General features: G+C 35.9%; 1 protein-coding gene across 1 annotated transcript in view; it reads left to right on the top strand.

The window, feature by feature from the left end:
• LOC121386547 overlaps window positions 1–22,395 on the top strand; it is a 118,520-nt gene that overhangs the window by 78,308 nt on the left and 17,817 nt on the right. The window contains exon 10 of the mRNA XM_041517485.1: window positions 12,267–12,433. Within this exon, the coding sequence (XP_041373419.1) occupies window positions 12,267–12,433 (167 nt within the window). The remainder of the gene's footprint in view (window positions 1–12,266; window positions 12,434–22,395) is intronic.

A 22,395-nucleotide genomic window follows, 5' to 3' on the forward strand; every position in this document is an offset into this window, starting at 1 on the left:
TATCGGAAATCCTCGGTAATGTCACACAATACAGTAAGAACCACCGACAACTTGGTAATTGTGTTTGTTTATAACTTGGATTAACTTGCTTCAAATGGGTCAATATCGGAAATCCTCGGTAATGTCACACAATACAGTAAGAACCACCGACAACTTGGTAATTGTGTTTGTTTATAACTTGGATTAACTTGCTTCAAATAGGTCAATATCGGAAATCCTCGGTAATGTCACACAAAACAGTAAGAACCACCGACAACTTGGTAATTGTGTTTGTTTATAACTTGGATTAACTTGCATTAACTTGCTTCAAATGGGTCAATATCGGAAATCCTCGGTAATGTCACACAATACAGTAAGAACCACCGACAACTTGGTAATTGTGTTTGTTTATAACTTGGATTAACTTGCTTCAAATAGGTCAATATCGGAAATCCTCGGTAATGTCACACAATACAGTAAGAACCACCGACAACTTGGTAATTGTGTTTGTTTATAACTTGGATTAACTTGCTTCAAATAGGTCAATATCGGAAATCCTCGGTAATGTCACACAATACAGTAAGAACCACCGACAACTTGGTAATTGTTTTTTTATAACTTGGATTAACTTGCTTCAAATAGGTCAATATCGGAAATCCTCGGTAATGTCGGAAATCCTCGGTAATGTCACACAATACAGTAAGAACCACCGACAACTTGGTAATTGTGTTTGTTTATAACTTGGATTAACTTGCTTCAAATAGGTCAATATCGGAAATCCTCGGTAATGTCACACAATACAGTAAGAACCACCGACAACTTGGTAATTGTGTTTGTTTGAAATCCTCGGTAATGTCACACAATACAGTAAGAACCACCGACAACTTATTGTGTTTGTTTATAACTTGGATTAACTTGCTTCAAATAGGTCAATATCGGAAATCCTCGGTAATGTCACACAATACAGTAAGAACCACCGACAACTTGGTAATTGTGTTTGTTTATAACTTGGATTAACTTGCTTCAAATAGGTCAATATCGGAAATCCTCGGTAATGTCACACAATACAGTAAGAACCACCGACAACTTGGTAATTGTGTTTGTTTATAATCGGAAATTGGATTAACTTGCATTAACTTGCTTCAAATGGGTCAATATCGGAAATCCTCGGTAATGTCACACAATACAGTAAGAACCACCGACAACTTGGTAATTGTGTTTGTTTATAACTTGGATTAACTTGCTTCAAATAGGTCAATATCGGAAATCCTCGGTAATGTCACACAATACAGTAAGAACCACCGACAACTTGGTAATTGTGTTTGTTTATAACTTGGATTAACTTGCTTCAAATAGGTCAATATCGGAAATCCTCGGTAATGTCACACAATACAGTAAGAACCACCGACAACTTGGTAATTGTGTTTGTTTATAACTTGGATTAACTTGCTTCAAATAGGTCAATATCGGAAATCCTCGGTAATGTCACACAATACAGTAAGAACCACCGACAACTTGGTAATTGTGTTTGTTTATAACTTGGATTAACTTGCTTCAAATAGGTCAATATCGGAAATCCTCGGTAATGTCACACAATACAGTAAGAACCACTGACAACTTGGTAATTGTGTTTGTTTATAACTTGGATTAACTTGCTTCAAATAGGTCAATATCGGAAATCCTCGGTAATGTCACACAATACAGTAAGAACCACTGACAACTTGGTAATTGTGTTTGTTTATAACTTGGATTAACTTGCTTCAAATAGGTCAATATCGGAAATCCTCGGTAATGTCACACAATACAGTAAGAACCACCGACAACTTGGTAATTGTGTTTGTTTATAACTTGGATTAACTTGCATTAACTTGCTTCAAATAGGTCAATATCGGAAATCCTCGGTAATGTCACACAATACAGTAAGAACCACCGACAACTTGGTAATTGTGTTTGTTTATAACTTGGATTAACTTGCTTCAAATAGGTCAATATCGGAAATCCTCGGTAATGTCACACAAGTAAGAACCACCGACAACAGTAAGAACCATAGGTCAATATCGGACAACTTGGTAATGTCACACAATACAGTTGACAACTTGGTAATTGTGTTTGTTTATAACTTGGATTAACTTGCTTCAAATAGGTCAATATCGGAAATCCTCGGTAATGTCACACAATACAGTAAGAACCACCGACAACTTGGTACTTGGATTAACTTGCTTCAAATGTCAATATCGGAAATCCTGTTTACAGTAAGAACCACCGACAACTTGGTAATAACTTGGATTAACTTGCTTCAAATAGGTCAATATCGGAAATCCTCGGTAATGTCACACAATACAGTAAGAACCACCGACAACTTGGTAATTGTGTTTGTTTATAACTTGGATTAACTTGCTTCAAATAGGTCAATATCGGAAATCCTCGGTAATGTCACACAATACAGTAAGAACCACCGACAACTTGGTAATTGTGTTTGTTTATAACTTGGATTAACTTGCTTCAAATAGGTCAATATCGGAAATCCTCGGTAATGTCACACAATACAGTAAGAACCACCGACAACTTGGTAATTGTGTTTGTTTATAACTTGGATTAACTTGCTTCAAATAGGTCAATATCGGAAATCCTCGGTAATGTCACACAATACAGTAAGAACCACCGACAACTTGGTAATTGTGTTTGTTTATAACTTGGATTAACTTGCTTCAAATAGGTCAATATCGGAAATCCTCGGTAATGTCACACAATACAGTAAGAACCACCGACAACTTGGTAATTGTGTTTGTTTATAACTTGGATTAACTTGCTTCAAATTAACTTGCTTCAAATAGGTCAATATCGGAAATCCTCGGTAATGTCACACAATACAGTAAGAACCACTGACAACTTGGTAATTGTGTTTGTTTATAACTTGGATTAACTTGCTTCAAATAGGTCAATATCGGAAATCCTCGGTAATGTCACACAATACAGTAAGAACCACCGACAACTTGGTAATTGTGTTTGTTTATAACTTGGTAATTGTGTTTGTAATTTATAACTTGGTAATTGTGTTTGTTTATAACTTGGATTAACTTGCTTCAAATGGGTCAATATCGGAAATCCTCGGTAATGTCACACAATACAGTAAGAACCACCGACAACTTGGTAATTGTGTTTGTTTAACACTTGGTATTATTTGTTCAGTCCAACAGTGTGGCCTTTTTCAATGCCATGCTAGAATTTATCACAATGTAGTCAACATATTCCCCCAGAAAGTAAAAGTATTATAAACTGTTATACGGCTTAACAGTCACAGGAGAATAAAATGTTGGGATTTTGCTACATTTGTTCAAAATAGTTTAGTTAGGCAAAAAACAAAGAATAAAAAGAGAGCCCCCCCCCCCAAACAAAAACAACAAAAACAAACAAACAAACAAAAACCCACATTTATTTTTTTGAACAAATATTAACATTTCCAGTTTCAGAATTGTTTTGGGGTTAGTAGCAAAAACAAAACAGTTTGTTCTGGTATACCTGAAGTATTTAATCAAATCTCACATTGCAAAACAAGCTCTGCAGTCTCTTTAAAATAACCAATAATGAAAAGAAATTAATATTTGTATTACAACATCTCAGCACATTTTAAATTTGGTGTTAAACAACTGTTTTAGAAAAACAGCCTTCATAATTTTGACCCATGGTTTTTACACTTGGCATAGATACTGACTCACTGAGAAGGTAAACCCATGGCCACCACACAGGCTACTCCTACCAATTACTTTAATTTCAGCATTTTCACTTTCATTAGTTATTTGTTTACACCACCATCACAGCATCCTTTGGTAGTGTTTTTGTCAGTAATTTCAGATATGCTTAGTATAAAAAGAAAATGCATCCTACATACATATTACAGCTTACAAAAGAGATAACCAACTAGTAGGCCCCCTATAGACAGATTTACAAAGGAATAATCAAATATAGATTTTAACAAATGAAGAAAATAAAATTTTATTCTGCCTTGTACCTAAAATAAATTCTGGGAACATGACTAACAAATATTAGGTAGGGCCAGTCAAAAGTTAAAAGACAAAACAACTACATTTGCACTCTTTTTAGCTTAAAAACAAAATGGGGAAAAATAGTCAGGGTAAGCCTTTATTTTTAGGTAGGATCGTTTTAGAAAAACGTTGTTTTTTTACACCTCAATGGGCACACCACATCTCACTATTCTGTCTATATTGTATGTTGTATGTATGCTATTTGCAAGTCTCGAAAAAATTAAAATTTCTTCTTCAAATTGTGTATTAGGGGCTGTGGAAGAGGTGAGGGCCGATAGGGCCATGGTCTCCTCTTTTTTCCTGTTACTGTTCTCAAAAGTCTGGAAATGCCATAGGCCCTATGTTAACATGTAATATTTAAACTTATTCTGGGTGAGCATGCCTCCGAATCCCCACCAACAGGTTTGGGCCCCACTCCATCCCCACTTTCAAATACACTCCGCTGGCCCTGTACATGAACAATACAAAAAGTGTGTCGTTTCTAAAACATTTTTTATTTTAGTCTGTGAAATTATTGATAAAAAATTAATTAATTAATTAATTAAATAATCTACAACAAACATGATCAGTGCCATGGAGGGTAGGATGAACCCACCTACCCCCCTCACCAAAAAGCAGTGAACAAAACACACAAATAAACAAATGTCCAGAAGGCATACATAAAAGGAAGAAAATCTAATATTTCAAATAGATTTTATTCAAATAATTTATATATATATGGGTTTTTTTTAATCCACACACGGAGAATGGATAGGTTTTTGGCAATGACATACAAACGTCTTGTTTTTTCAGCGATTCACTGGGGTTTTTTTTTGGTTGTATTTTGTCATATACCGTATTTGACCGGAAATTAGCCCATGTCTTTGAATAAGCCCCCCTCCATTTTGATAGCATTTAAGAAATTAGGCCCTCATTCGTAAATAAGCCCACCCCCAACTTTGTCACCTTATAAATAACATGAAAGTGGAAGTTTGCTCAAAGTTCTTTTTAAAAGGTCATACCTCCTGCAGATAATTAAACACAAATGTAACACAATATTTTACCACCAGTGAGATTTAGCAGTCTAACAGTAACAGTGTATAACATTGTTTCCAATTTCATGCCTGCAGTATTTCTTTGAAGTACACCAAGCCCATGCTAAAACCAATGTCTATTTTTACCACCACAGCTAAGACAGGTCAAGATATTATTTTTAATTCCATAACTAAATTCCCAACTCTAATATTCTAATTAAGGTAAAACCATAAATATATAGAACAATGACCTAGATTGACAATTCTTTGTAGTGTAAGCTGGCTGCCTGTGTCAGAAACGTGTGTATACGCTATTGACTTTGTCAATTGCTGTTGTTTTAAGTCTTCTCAGCATAAAAATTTTGGATGTAAATAAACAGAACTGGTAAGTAATTGTAACATGGAAGGTGTGTTTCAGATAATTAGATACTAGTAAAAAAGACAATTTAATTAATAAACAATTATTATTTATTAATAACAAATGGAACACTAATTAATTATTTAATAGGTGCTACTGAACGTTTTTTGTCTTCTTCCTAGTTTATTTAATTATTATTATTTATTTTATTTTATTTTATTATTATTATGTTTTTTTTCTCAACAAAACTGGCCCCTTGTCTGGGGCACATACAAAAATTGTCTCACTGTTTATGATTTGTCAAATTCTTTAACATAAATATACATATCCAAAATATCTAAAAAAGCAGTTTTTTAATTTATAAGGTGGCATAGTAATTTTGCATCCCAGGGGGAGTTTGCATGGAATGATCCTAAAATGTTCTGGATCATATAGTAATTAGGTTTGATATTCCAAATGATGTGTAATTTCCATTTACCTCTAGTTCCTGCTGGCATTTAGGGAGCTAAGACAGGTCAAGATATTATTTTTAATTCCATAACTAAATTCCCCCTCTAAATATTCTAATATTAAGTGTAAAACCATAATATATAAATAAATACTTCAATACATTTATACAGGCATAAGGCCCACTCAAATCCACTGTATTTAGATGGTCTTGTACAGTAAATTCTTAAATTTAGAGAAATAAGGGTAAACTAAATCCATACCCCATAGAACACACGTAAGGCCGTGACTACACTCATATTTAGAGAAAAGAAAGAGGTGGTAAATCCATATTTAGAGAAATGTGCCGACAAATTCTATATTTTGACTCATTTTGGTATTAACTAACAACATTTTAAGAAAAGAACAAACTTAATATTTTTTTTTTTTTTTTCTTTTATTTGCAGATGTTGTAGAAATAAGGCCGACTTACTGTTTATGAGAAATATTCTTTAACTAAATATACATATCCAGAGAAATAAGGCCGACTAAATTCATATTAAGAGAAATAAGGCCATCCCAGGATGAGTTTGCATGGAATGATCCTAAAATGTTCTATTTAGAGAAATAAGGCCGATAAATTCATATATTTAGAGAAATAAGGCCCATTTATAATCCATATATATATTTAGAGAAATAAGGCCCACTAAATCCATATTTAGAGAAATAAGGCCGACTAAATTCATATTTAGAGAAATAAGGCCGACTAAATCCATATTTAGAGAAATAAGGCCGACTAAATTCATATTTAGAGAAATAAGGCCGACTAAATTCATATTTAGAGAAATAAGGCCCATTAAATCCATATTTAGAGAAATAAGGCCGACTAAATCCATATTTAGAGAAATAAGGCCGACTAAATCCATATTTAGAGAAATAAGGCCGACTAAATCCATATTTAGAGAAATAAGGCCGACTAAATCCATATTTAGAGAAATAAGGCCGACTAAATCCATATTTAGAGAAATAAGGCCGACTAAATTCATATTTAGAGAAATAAGGCCCATTAAATCCATATTTAGAGAAATAAGGCCGACTAAATTCATATTTAGAGAAATAAGGCCCACTAAATCCATATTTAGAGAAATAAGGCCGACTAAATTCATATTTAGAGAAATAAGGCCGACTAAATTCATATTTAGAGAAATAAGGCCGACTAAATTCATATTTAGAGAAATAAGGCCGACTAAATTCATATTTAGAGAAATAAGGCCGACTAAATTCATATTTAGAGAAATAAGGCCGACTAAATTCATATTTAGAGAAATAAGGCCGACTAAATTCATATTTAGAGAAATAAGGCCGACTAAATTCATATTTAGAGAAATAAGGCCGACTAAATCCATATTTAGAGAAATAAGGCCGACTAAATTCATATTTAGAGAAATAAGGCCCATTAAATCCATATTTAGAGAAATAAGGCCGACTAAATCCATATTTAGAGAAATAAGGCCAACTAAATTCATATTTAGAGAAATAAGGCCGACTAAATTCATGTTTAGAGAAATAAGGCCGACTAAATCCATGTTTAGAGAAATAGAGCCGACTGAATTCATATTTAGAGAAATAAGGCCGACTGAATTCATATTTAGAGAAATAAGGCCGACTAACTTCATATTTAGAGAAATAAGGCCGACTAAATTCGTGATTGGGAGCTTTTAAGGCTTCAAATAAATAAAACTGAACAAGTTTTACAGAAGACATACCCGTGTAAGAAATCATCACATGGATGCGGTGCGCTAAAATAGACATTGTTTGCAAAGACAAACACGATTGAGAGATTTGCCTTGTTTAAATGGCGACAAGTTTCCAGTAAAAACCACCTCGCACAATGTCTGAAACGTGAATCTGGTACAATATTGTACTGTTACTGTATAGCATTAGACTGGGTACTAGATGGAAATATTGTTACTGTATAACATTAGACTGGGTACTAGATGGAAATATTGTTACTGTATAGCATTAGACTGGGCACTACATGGAAATATTGTTACTGTTAAACATTAGACTGTGTACGATATGTGAAATATTGTTACTGTTAAACATTAGACTGTGTACGATATGTGAAATATTGTTACTGTATAACATTAGACTGGGTACTAGATGGAAATATTGTTACTGTATAACATTAGACTGGGTACTAGATGGAAATATTGTTACTGTATAACATTAGACTGGGTACTAGATGGAAATATTGTTACTGTATAACATTAGACTGGGTATGAGATGGAAATATTGTTACTGTATAGCATTAGACTGGGTAGGAGATGGGAAATATTGTTACTGTATAGCATATATGTGTCAGTTTCATTTACCTTAAACAAATATTGAACATATTGTTAATTGATTATAACATTGAATGTGTACAGCATATGTGAAATATTGTTACTGTATAACATTAGACTGGGTACTAGATGGAAATATTGTTACTAGAAATTTACACAATCTTGCAACCACTTAAAGGTGCTATATCATAGTTATATGTGGGCATCTGCTTGTGGTAAAGATTCTCCAATAAAAATGTATTTTCTACTACATGTAGCAGATAAAATTATTTCCTATAATCATTTATGGGCATATAGTTAAAGGTGTAGTCTTTCAGTGTTAAAGCAAAATTTTATAAAAACATGATTTGCAATAGCTGTCGTTATGCAACTTTGAGATAGCACCTTTAATACCGGTATAATAGATCACAAACTCAGAATGGTTCTTGACAGTTTTGCTCAAAAGTTACTTATAAATGTCTACAAATATTTTGTTTTGGAGAGGGATAGGGGTAAACCATGGTCATCGTCCCTCACATATTGTAACAGCCTATGAAATTGACATATGCTGACCAAAATTTGTTATAGGCTGTTCCAATAAAGTGCACAAATCACCTGTTACTGACATCTTTCTTTTAATTTCAAGAGTAAACACCACCTTGAACATCAATGAGAGCCAAAACAAGTAAATGCTAAACTATCATTAAATAGATATTTACAAAATATTTACTTGTCTGTTTAATATGTAAGAAATAATCAACAAAAATAATTTTTATTCTATTTCCGACAGTACTATAGTTAAAAATAATCATGATATTTGTTAGATAAAATATTATATAAATTTGTTGACTGTGAGGTGACATCTCAAAAGTTAGCTAGATTTTAAAAAGACCGTAAAATTTGAATTCATTATCTTTTTAATCAAAACCTTTTGACGTAAATGGATAGTTGTCATAACGTGAAGTCAGCTTTCTTAGGCTACATATTTTACAAGCTGTTGTCAACAAGCATTTAACACGATGTGGAAATCAACAAAATGACGCAAATTACGAAATTGTTGGGGTGTGGAATAGATGGGTTATTTTAAAATACAATTAAAAGCAGTTCAAACCAAAATAAAGATTGCTATTTTACAGAAATAATGAACACTGTTTAAAAAACAGAAGAAGAGTATTGGCTCTCAGATTTTTATTTATGCCATAGGCCTTAGAATTTGGGGTGTGTTTGCAGAGGGCATTGGCTTCCAACTCTGCATATCTCCCCTCACCCACTGAAAAATTTAAGTAATATATTAACTGCCCCTATCCACATTGCTGTCTTTGATTTTGATCGGGGATAATTTTGTTATTCAGATGTATTCCAGTTTGTGCATAATTAACTGAAAAAGATACATTTTCATATTCATTTCATATTGTACTTATACACAAAATAAGTTTGTGATAAAATGTATATTTTTTACTTGTAAAAGAATTATTTTATTCTATTTGTTTTGTATAGTTGAATGTATAATCTCCACAGTTCAAAATGAAAATTAGTGGCAAACTGGTATTAACAACTTTGACAGAGTCTCAGTACAAATTTTTGTTGATTTCTTTTCAGTTATAACCCTGAAATGACCTCTAGAGGTCATCTAAGATCAATTTTCTAATTATAGTTTGAATTCTAGAGGTTCCTTCATGGAAATAGCTAAACATAAAATTAAAATAAAATATTTTTAGCGTTATTTTGTCCATGGTTTTTTATAGGGAAATTACTATGGTGGCCATTTTGCAAAATTTATTGAGAATGCCTCCAATATTAGAATTAATATCTCTGATGTATAGTATGTGTCTGCCAACATTCATGCTTTTATCAAAAAGTGCACAATTCATTCACATATCCTCTGCATTATTTTGGTTAGTGTGAATAAGAAACGTAAACTTTACAGTTAGCATTACATTATGTGTATTTGGTTGCTAACATGTGTATTTGGTTGCTAACATTATGTGTATTTGGTTGCTAACGTGTATTTGGTTGCTAACATGTGTATTTGGTTGCTAACATTATGTGTATTTGGTTGCTAACATGTGTATTTGGTTGCTAACATTATGTGTATTTGGTTGCTAACATTATGTGTATTTGATTGCTAACATGTGTATTTGGTTCAGCTAGGAACAAATGTGAATTCAACTAAGATACAGATCGATGTTCGGTGCCCCAAAGTAAATCTTTTTTCTTTAATTATATTTCCGTTTCCGGTGAGTTCCCTGTGAAAAATGGCGGGAAATATGAATTGGGGAATGCACTGTATACAGTGTACGGTATGTCGACTGGCGTGATAGTCGGGCGAGATATCTCGCCTGCAGTAGTTAAAAATCTAGTCACATGCAATACAAATAACCCATGGGTTAACCCAGGCATGAGAAAGTGGTCCACAGTGTTTTGAGAGGAAATCTGCAATTAGTAGCAAGGGATCTTTTATATGCCCCATCCAACAGACAGGATAGTACATACCAAGGATTTTGATATACCAGTTGTGGTGCACTGGCTGGAATGGGAAATGGCCTATTGTGGATTGATCCTAGACCGACTGCGCATCATGCGAGTGCTTCACCACTGAGCCACATCACAGCCCTCTAAGACTGTTGTGGATTGATCCTAGACCGACTGCGCATCATGCGAGCTCTTCACCACTGAGCCACATCACAACCCTCTAAGACTGTTGTGGATCGATCCTAGACCGACTGCGCATCATGCTAGCTCTTCACCACTGAGCCACATCACAGCCCTTCACCACTGAGCCACATCACAGCCCTCTAAGACTGTTGTGGATTGATCCTACACCGACTGCGCATCATGCGAGCGCTTCACCACTGAGCCACATCACAACCCTCTAAGACTGTTGTGGATCGATCCTAGACCGACTGCACATCATGCGAGCTCTTCACCACTGAGCCACATCACAGCCCTCTAAGACTGTTGTGGATCGATCCTAGACCGACTGCGCATCATGCGAGCTCTTCACCACTGAGCCACATCACAGCCCTCTAAGACTGTTGTGGATCGATCCTAGACCGACTGCACATCATGCGAGCTCTTCACCACTGAGCCACATCACAGCCCTCTAAGACTGTTGTGGATTGATCCTAGACCGACTGCACATCATGCGAGCTCTTCACCACTGAGCAACATCACAGCCCTCTAAGACTGTTGTGGATCGATCCTAGACCGACTGCGCATCATGCGAGCTCTTCACCACTGAGCCACATCACAGCCCTCTAAGACTGTTGTGGATCGATCCTAGACCGACTGCGCATCATGCGAGCTCTTCACCACTGAGCCACATCACAACCCTCTAAGACTGTTGTGGATCGATCCTAGACCGACTGCACATCATGCGAGCTCTTCACCACTGAGCCACATCACAACCCTCTAAGACTGTTGTGGATCGATCCTAGACCGACTGCGCATCATGCAAGCTCTTCACCACTGAGCCACATCACAGCCCTCTAAGACTGTTGTGGATCGATCCTAGACCGACTGCACATCATGCGAGCTCTTCACCACTGAGCCACATCACAGCCCTCTAAGACTGTTGTGGATCGATCCTAGACCGACTGCGCATCATGCGAGCTCTTCACCACTGAGCCACATCACAGCCCTCTAAGACTGTTGTGGATCGATCCTAGACCGACTGCGCATCATGCAAGCTCTTCACCACTGAGCCACATCACAACCCTCTAAGACTGTTGTGGATCGATCCTAGACCGACTGCACATCATGCGAGCTCTTCACCACTGAGCCACATCACAACCCTCTAAGACTGTTGTGGATCGATCCTAGACCGACTGCGCATCATGCAAGCTCTTCACCACTGAGCCACATCACAGCCCTCTAAGACTGTTGTGGATCGATCCTAGACCGACTGCACATCATGCGAGCTCTTCACCACTGAGCCACATCACAGCCCTCTAAGACTGTCAGAATTACCAAATATTTGACATCCAGTAGCCAATGTTCAATAAATGAATGTGATCTAGTGGTGTTGTCAAACACAACAAGCTAACTGTTAACATGAAATGTATCTACTCAGTAATTGTTTCATTGAATGATGCATTTATTATTAACAACAATTTATTTCCAGACTGTACTCGACCCATCCTGAGAGGAGCACATAAGATCCCCGGTAGTGCATGGAGCAGAGTAAAAGTTACTGATGACCTAATGGCCCAGAATCTTGCAAAGTATCTTCCACTTGACCTTGGTGACTTGAGCTATTTCGAGTTTGCACAACTTAATGTGCATTTTGAGGTATATAAAATCATTGTGAATTTTATGTTGTTTTTAAAGTTGATATACACTATTATCATTCTTTACTCTTTTCCTTCTTCCTTTTTATCTTTCTCCTTTGAAACGGTTACTGTTGACCCATCTAATACCCAATGTTCTTGAATGCAAATTGATGCACATTCTGTACACTTTTATCCAGTTGTTGTTGCTACACTAAATTTGGTTATGAAGCTGGTTGATTCTCTTCCCAGCCACGTTTGTAGGAGTTGAAATTCACGTACACTGACAGAATACAACTGTCAGTTTCCAACCTTTTCCATTAAACTGCCTTTTAATCCAGGTATTGCCTAGACTTTACTGATCATCGTTTCAGCGTATACAAAAGGGTTGGTGAGCCATACAAACATTGATGAATATGACTGTTATGGTGGTGGTGGCTAAAGGTCTAGGGAAGGATTAACTGGGTTGAATTTTAGAGAAACAATAACATGTGTCCGTTACAGAGATAAATACTGGAACTCTATATTACACCATAACGCAGGTACTTTAGGTTGCCAGTTATGTACGTCAATGCACACCCACACACGGGTTGGACAATAACGGGTTTCCGTTACAGAGATAAATACTGGATCTCTATATTACACCATAACGCAGGTACTTTAGGTTGCCAGTTATGTACGTCAATGCACACCTACACATGGGTTGGACAATAACGTGTGTTCGTTACAGAGATAAATACTGGATCTCTATATTAAACCATAATGCAGGTACTTTAGGTTGCCAGTTATGTACGTCAATGCACACCTACACATGGGTTGGACAATAACGTGTGTTCGTTACAGAGATAAATACTGGATCTCTATATTGCACCATAACGCAGGTACTTTAGGTTGCCAGTTATGTTCGTCAATGCACACCCACACACGAGTTGAAATTTTATTTTTTTATCACTATCCCAAAGGAACAGTGAATTTCAAAAAACACTATTCCATCTAAAAATGTACTATCCCTTCAGTTATTAATGTACCACTAGTTTTCCTGACTGTGCTACGTCGCCCTGTACAACATTGTGTAACGAACAATTGTTTATATACCAGTCTATGCTGCGTACTAGCTGGAATTACAAACAAACTCACTCCAAACATTAGTCTCGATCAAAAAGACGTTTATTTTGTACCAGTAAGTGCATGAGAAAGGTCTTAGTAGCGCGAGGATTTGTTCTGCAGAAAAATATAGCTGAAAAAAAAGCGGAAGCTGAATAGTCGCAGGTGATTATCGGTATTCTGTGCTTTATTTTCACTTTCTTGACGGAATATTGGAAGAATTGTTTTACTATTCCATTTAGAAATTTACTATTTGGAGAATAGTGTAAAATTCAACCCCTGCCACATCACGCCTTCTTGCTCATATATATACACTCTCTCTAAATGCTTTGTTACAATTTTTCATTCATTTAAGAATGGTTTGCAGGGCTCGACAGTAAGGATTGTCCGCCTGTCCGGGACAAGTTGAATTTACTGGGGACATGTGAATACCCCATTTCACCTGTCTGACTGGACAGGTGCTTCAAAATCCGATGATATAGCTAATGTTTCGCATTCATTCAGCATGAACACAATCTTGTTGATTCTGTCCCAATGTTGGAAGTTGATATTTCGGTAACTTCCAATACGCATGTGTTAAAATGCAACAGATCAATTGTGATACTTCTTATGGCAAGTCATGGCTTTATGTAGCGCACTGTCATTGGTCAATTGATGTCGTCTGCAGTATGTCGTCTGCTGGACTGGAAAAGGGCCAGGGGCGGCGTATATATTTATGTAAGTATTTCCTCACAAAATGAACCTTCTTAATCAATAAAAAAACATGCAGTGATTTCAGTAGAATTCGGAAGTAATTGGCAGAGTAGCAAATGTAAACGGCAAAAGACCTACATACATCATACTTCCATCTGTATAAATAGTTGAATCTGCAAGATTGAAAGTAGACGGCAAAATAATTTAATTAGGGTAAGGCCAAGAGAATGAAAGTTCTAGATTTGCGTCCGAACAATTTTAAAAACACATGAGGCTTTTTTTCATTATTCATTATTTTTATTGATCTATTATTTCCATAGTAGTTTCAAGTCCAGACGAGGTCTTTGACATGTTTGAAGGTGGAATATAAACTATTGAACATTTTTTACTTCATTGAGCTCTAACTAGCTAGCTAGGGCCAGTATGATTCAGTGTCTCCTTTGGATTGGTGGATCAAGGCAATTTTCGTCAATGTTTGGAATATACTGCTTCCTGTTTGAGGATTCAATGCTCTACTGGGCTACACTTCAGAATTTATGACGAAGACGGCAGTTTTGGCGCGAAGGACCTTGTAAACATTACCACTATAATGTGACTATTGACGATTTGGAACTTGAATTTGTGTGATGATCATTAAGTGCCTTTTTTGTGCAAATAATGAAAATGTTGTAAATAATGAACATTTTCAGCGGTACCTTTCATGGCATGCAGGCGGTGGACGCAAATCTATAACTTTCATTCTCATGGCCTAACATAGACGGACAATTTCGCACCTATTGAAAACAATAACATGTGACATCCAGTAAAAAAACCCATCAATTATCTGCCAAATAATTTAATTTTTATCACTTTCTGACGAAGCATAAACTTGTGTTTTGCATGATAATTAATATAACCACATCATGAAAACATGTTTAAAAGTCTATGGTGTGAACTTGTTTATTGTGATAAGGATGCGGCTACAGTTGATGTTTGGTCATTTGAAACTCAAGTGCTAATGTTCATCTTATTGAACATAAAATTCATTAGTTGATCAGTTGTTATATCAAGGTCAGGTGGACCTCCGGATCATAATTCCACAAACAACACTGGTAATGAGTCATCAATGATTCACCATCCACAGTCTGTTATATCAAGGTCAGGTGGACCTTTCTCCTCTGGATCATAATTCCACAAACAACACTGGTAATGAGCCATCAATGATTCACCATCCACAGTCTGTTATATCAAGGTCAGGTGGACCTTTCTCCTCCGGATCATAATTCCACAAACAACACTGGTAATGAGCCATCAATGATTCACCATCCACAGTCTGTTATATTAAGGTCAGGTGGACCTTTCTCCTCGGCATAATTCCACAAACAACACTGGTAATGAGTCATCAATGATTCACCATCCACAGTCTGTTATATTAAGGTCAGGTGGACCTTTCTCCTCGTCATAATTCCACAAACAACACTGGTAATGATCCATCAATGATTCACCATCCACAGTCTGTTATATTAAGGTCAGGTGGACCTTTCTCCTCGTCATAATTCCACAAACAACACTGGTAATGATCCATCAATGATTCACCATCCACAGTCTGTTATATTAAGGTCAGGTGGACCTTTCTCCTCGTCATAATTCCACAAACAACACTGGTAATGAGCCATCAATGATTCACCATCCACAGTCTGTTATATTAAGGTCAGGTGGACCTTTCTCCTCGTCATAATTCCACAAACAACACTGGTAATGAGCCATCAATGATTCACCATCCACAGTCTGTTATATCAAGGTCAGGTGGACCTTTCTCCTCCGGATCATAATTCCACAAACAACACTGGTAATGAGTCATCAATGATTCACCATCCACAGTCTGTTATATCAAGGTCAGGTGGACCTTTCTCCTCGGCATAATTCCACAAACAACACTGGTAATGAGCCATCAATGATTCACCATCCACAGTCTGTTATATCAAGGTCAGGTAGACCTTTCTCCTCCGGATCATAATTCCACAAACAACACTGGTAATGAGCCATCAATGATTCACCATCCACAGTCTGTTATATCAAGGTCAGGTAGACCTTTCTCCTCCGGATCATAATTCCACAAACAACACTGGTAATGAGCCATCAATGATTCACCATCCACAGTCTGTTATATCAAGGTCAGGTAGACCTTTTTCCTCGGGATCATAATTCCACAAACAACACTGGTAATGAGCCAGCAATGATTCACCATCCACAGTCTGTTATATCAAGGTCAGGTGGACCTTTCTCCTCGGCATAATTCCACAAACAACACTGGTAATGATCCATCAATGATTCGCCATCCACAGTCTGTTATATCAAGGTCAGGTGGACCTTTCTCCTCCGGATCATAATTCCACAAACAACACTGGTAATGAGCACATGGGCTATTTTGTGCTGCAACTGGACAACGTTTTACAGCTGCATGCTATCCTTTGTCTTGATAAATATTTGGTGTCGAAGGTCATCAAGAGTAAAATCGCTCTGTGTGGATCCATAGAAGACACTCTGCAATTCTCTGCCAGCATTAATGACTTTCTCTTTGTCTCCCTCAGGCTATCTAATGCATTGTAAACTTAGATTTTGTTTATGCGGTATCGGGGCATTTCCCCCTATTATTAGTGGTAAAAAAATGTTAATCTAACCTTGTATTTCCTGAACTGGCAATTGCATTGAGAGGTTTATAAAGTAACTTTTCTACTTCAAAGGTTCTATATAACTGTATTAGTATATAGCAATTTCAATTCTATTCTATATTAACACTGAGCAATACAGTTCATCTGTATAAACAAGATTACAAATACAATACATGTAGAGGGAAAAAAACACACAAGCAAACCATACATAAATATACATATAAAGGTGATTGCTGCTGCATATAACAATAGTAGTAGTCCAGTCAAATTAAGGTTTGACCCGCAACTAATTGCAACAGTAACAATTTTTACGAGAAATTACTCAGAAAGTGTTTAGAAACAACATATAAAAAGTATCGGAAAATATTGGTGGGGGAACATGCTTAATTTTGCGACCAAATCTTTTCCCGAAAGTATATTTAAAATATGACGCCGTGGGGCTTCGTACACATCAAGGGAGATAATAACGTTTTGTCCTTCACATTAAATTGTTGACACTTTCAGTACTATAAAAGATTATTTTACTATGTTACATCTTCTGAAAGCTTTTGTTGAGAATTTAAAACTTCATTGTGATAAATTACGTTTAAATGTGTTTATTTTACATCAAAAAATAAAGTTTCATGGCGCATGCTTTCAAATTCGTTTGCGTCGTCACTGCGTTTTGTTTACATTCTAAAAACTTTCGATTTATGATAATTCTGAATAGTCGATCCAAATATTCAACTCAGACATCAACAATTGTGTACTGATAGCAAATATTTACTAAAAAATATTACAGATAACGCAATTTTGTTCTGCTGCTTAAAGAAATATAAAGTTGCTTGTTCACATTTTTTTAAACTATGGAAGCCCATATGGATCCATTGCAAATAGAGTGTATTTGCTAACAATGTATTTGCTAGAGACAAAATTACAATTGTTTTTTCTCCATGGATATGTGAAATAGATAAATTGCTCAATAAAATTTGCCATAAATATATATATATATATATATTTTAAATATATATACTAGCTATCAATAATATAATATTTCAAATGTGTAAAAATAGATTATATATATTTGTGTATATTTTGTCAGACAAATTTGTTTTGTGGCTTTGACGCACGTTTTGTTAGTGTTAATTTTGGGTCATTGACTTATTTTTTTGACTCGTTTCTTTTTCATTTTAATTTCTGGAAATATTTTTATTCTGTGTATAATTCTACTTAGCTCGGCTTGTTCCATTTTCATTTTTATTTGATTCCACAACTTACACTTTTCACCATTTAATCTAATTTTATTATATTATTAAACCTTGCCTTCACATTCTTGAAATTTTATTTTGCTTGCTTACACAATGGATATAGTACCGGGTATTTATTATTTATTATAGTAAATATCTACAAAAAATTTACGTGTGCTTCTCAAAAGCATATATTCCGTGAAAAGGATTCTCAACTGAAAGTATTGTCTGTTGGTCTAGCAATACTATAGGTATCTCGTCCTCTTTTACATTTAGCTCCTTTACTGATTTGATTTGTCATTCAACTTCACCATTAATTTGCGTCCAAATGTTTTATCGATATACTCAATAGCCTTGAAACTAGCGCTTCTGCCTCCCAAGGAACTGGTATACTTGGTTTTGTGTCTGGCAGCTTTGTACAGTGTGTTGCAGACCAGAATTCATGTACACTTGATAGAAAGAACACCTTCGACAGAATTGGAATAATAACAGGTGTTAGATCCGGATGACGAAGACTTGTGTCCGCAAACGAATTAATAACACTTGGAGAAAACTGAAATATCTTCGTACTTGTAAGCCAACGTCAAATAGCATGTCAACTATGAATTTTGATAAACTGAAGCATCGTACACCAGTAGATCATAGCTTGTCTTCGATGAATTTGCCACTCGGGTTACACATGCCAAGAATGTCGGGACGCACGCAGATGTACCAGAATGGTTTATACTCAAGGAAATCATCTGTGACTTTTGTACCGACGATCGACATGAATGCTGGCGATCCTTCATGTATTTACTCAGCGATGGTATTTGTATCTGATCATTCCTGGCGATATGGATCAACATCAGTATTAACCTTTGATCAACCATTGTAGTGGGAAGCAAACACTAGCATCAATAATGAACCTTCAACAAGTCCCCTCTGCTCTATTGTCTTGTGATTCGGAGGGTTACATACAGAAATGAGTTTTATTGGCTCCATTGGCCATATAATGAGTGGTTTAGGTCTCCAGCAGATTATACAGAAAGTGTATGCATTTATTACTGCCAATCCAAGAGGAAAGACAGTAAAAATACAATTTGTTCTAGATATTGGCAAACAAGATTTGCTTGTCTCTCGAACGTTTAAACAATTACATTGCCCTATACTGAATTGGGTGACGAGTGCAGTCCTCAAAGTATTGAAGATGAAACCATAGCTGATTCCACAGTTGACATTTCAAACGTAGATATCGAAATATACGCCCAAGTAGAAGACGTGAGGGTAGATGAGGAAAAGGAACTATTTTGAAGAAGGCGGCTGTCAGTTCTGTCTTACAAGATGCAAGATCTGGAACAAGACAACCTAGGAGTATGCTTCACGTTCAAGATAGGTCATCATGTTCTGCGGAGACGTGATCGCTTTTGGGCTGGATGTTCCTCCTGTGATAAGCAATGTTCAACAATGCATGGCGGTGATGCTGGTAGGTGATTTACAAAGCAGCTTGAGCATGCATGCAGCTGGTCACTTATTAGTGAAGACACAAACCTTCTTATCGTCTTGTACTGCTATGCTGCTATTAAATTAAGCTATACTTTTAGACTAACAATATAAATCAAAGAGTGGGATATCTAGAAAATGAAGATGGTGCTTGGGCAAAAGATATGTCGCTCACTTCTTGCAATAGTTTACAGTTTGTGATAAAACATCAAAGATTGTTTGTACTGAAAAGGGAGAAGTCCTCAAAAACATTTTTGTCAACTATAATTACAAGACTTTAGTTGCATACTTTCTGAAAGAAGATTTAAGCAAAGACATTGCAGTTAAGTATGATTTACACAGCTCACGCAGAAAACAATTTCAGAAGTTATCTGTGTACAAGTTCAAACCGTGCCTCCAAATCAAATGCTGTAGCCTGTCACAGCAAGCGGGTGTTTTTGCAATATCGACACTGGATTAGCGTAGATGATCATGATGCTGAGTTAGATCCACAGACATGGAGAAACACACAGTATTCACCAAAAACAACTATGCCACCATTGCCTGGAAAGCTGCTTGAGATAATTTGCTGTAGGTGTTTTAAGTTAACATGCGACACAAAACGATGCACGGATATGGAATGTTCCGTCATTTGCGGAGAATGACGCTGTACGAGTGGTTCCAATTCTCCGATTTCAACAGACAGTGAAGTCGACTACGGTGAACGGTACATGAAATGGACTAAAAGTAACCATGAATAAATTAAAAAATGTACAATGACATAATAAACAGACTGAAAGTAGCCTCGAATAAACCTAATAATACAGTGACGTATCAAATACACTGGATGTAGCCATGAACAAACTGAAAAATACAGTGACAGTGACGTATTAAATACACAGAAAGTAACCGTGAATAAACATTTAACAATGCAGTGACAGTGACATGTTAAATACACTAAAAGTAGCAATGAATAGACCGAAATTTCAGTGATTTGACAAATTCACACACACACACACACAAAACACACACTACAGACATATATATATATATATATATATATATATATATATATATACACACACATGTACTCTTAAAAAAAAAGTAGGGGAACTCTAATAAGAATTTACAATTGTCAAAATTGTAAGGTATATTAGCTGTGAGGAATGGTTATATGATAATAGTGAATTAATTGGGCAAACATTACAACCTGTAGTTCAGTATTACAGTAGGTTTTATGACCACCAAAGATCTTGAAGGACGATTGGGGTCAGAAGTCAAATTTGAAAGTTGATGTTTTTTTATCAGTAAATCGCAAATTCAAACAATAAAAATGACTAAAAACAAAACAATAACAACTGTATGATCAAAAGGAATGAAAACAATTGACAGAAATAATGTTCCACAGTGATTAATCGACCTTTCTGGAAATTCTCAAAATTGAGAATGACACCCCACGCACGTGTACTGGACAACTGCGCGATGCACGTGCAAACTATGGAATGTGTTTTGGTGTGTTGATATATATATATATATATTGACAGTGATCCCAAATAAAGCGGGAAAGTTTCGATGGGGTGTGATGGCCTTACATTGGGATTTCCCCCTAAATACGATCGCCGTGTAGATAGCCAGCCCTCATTAGCCGAGTCTATGTGCACGGCCGTCGGGTATATAGTCACTTCTATATTAAGTGTAATAGATGGCGGCTTCCAGTGTCGTTGTATTTATGGAATTAATATGTGTATGCAGTGTTTAGCATGATGTGTGTAATGTAGTAGACTAGTCCTGAGCGCAAAAAGATACTTGCGAAGTACAACTTCGGTCAAGTACGAAAAAGCGGTTATTAGTACAAATCAAAAGATGAAAAGCTATCAGAAAGGTCAAAAACTGTTAAACCGGCCTTGCATATTATATTACAGATTACACAAATGCACAAAGAGGGACAATGCAATAACAGATACACACAGAAAACAATTGACAATGATTTTGAAAAGTGTATGTTTACAATGTTCAAATTTAAAAGTTCACAAAACAATATATAAATCACCTGAATAACAAACAACATACCATCAATAGATCTAAAATAATTTATTCATGCATATTATTACAATTTAAATCACTTTTAGTTTATACTTTTTCCAAATAATAGTTTTAGGACAAACATTTTAATGTAAAGATATGAGAAATTGTGGATTTGCCGAAGGGGAGATAATTATGGCGAGATTGTGACGTCATAGATTAACACATTTTACTAAATTATATTCTACAAAAAAAGCACAGTCTGTTATCTTTAAGATGATAGATAATTTAAGAAATTATATCAATTAATAAGAAAGTTATGGTGGAAAATGTATCCCTACCCTCTAATAAAACACACATACCAATATTTCTCCTATGGGTCATACACATACAATTTTATGCATTTTCCCCCTCAACTACGCCTTGATATTTTTAATATGTTGTAGATGAGGTATTTCAGATTTAAAAAACATTCAAATCAATTCTGTTGCAATTACTTGTGGGTTGACCACTTTTTGGAGCTAATTTGACTGGACTATAGGGCTGTATATATTGTTTTCTTAAAGTGAAATATAAAGGACATTTAAAAATATAATGCAAATGATCATATATCAAAACTGGGGGGTGGGTATTTACTGGGGGAATATACCAGGGGGAAAATTTTGAATCATGGGAGTTCTTTGGCAGGCTGATACTGGTGGTGGTGTATTGTTTGACAGGCTGATACTGGTGGTGGTGTGTTACTTGGCAGGCTGATACTAGTGGTGGTGTGTTGTTTGTCAGGCTGATACTGGTGGTGGTGTGTTGTTTGGCAGGCTGATACTGGTGGT

Source organism: Gigantopelta aegis, chromosome 12 (genome assembly GCF_016097555.1).
Source record: "Gigantopelta aegis isolate Gae_Host chromosome 12, Gae_host_genome, whole genome shotgun sequence".
Taxonomy (NCBI): Eukaryota; Metazoa; Mollusca; class Gastropoda; order Neomphalida; family Peltospiridae; genus Gigantopelta; species Gigantopelta aegis.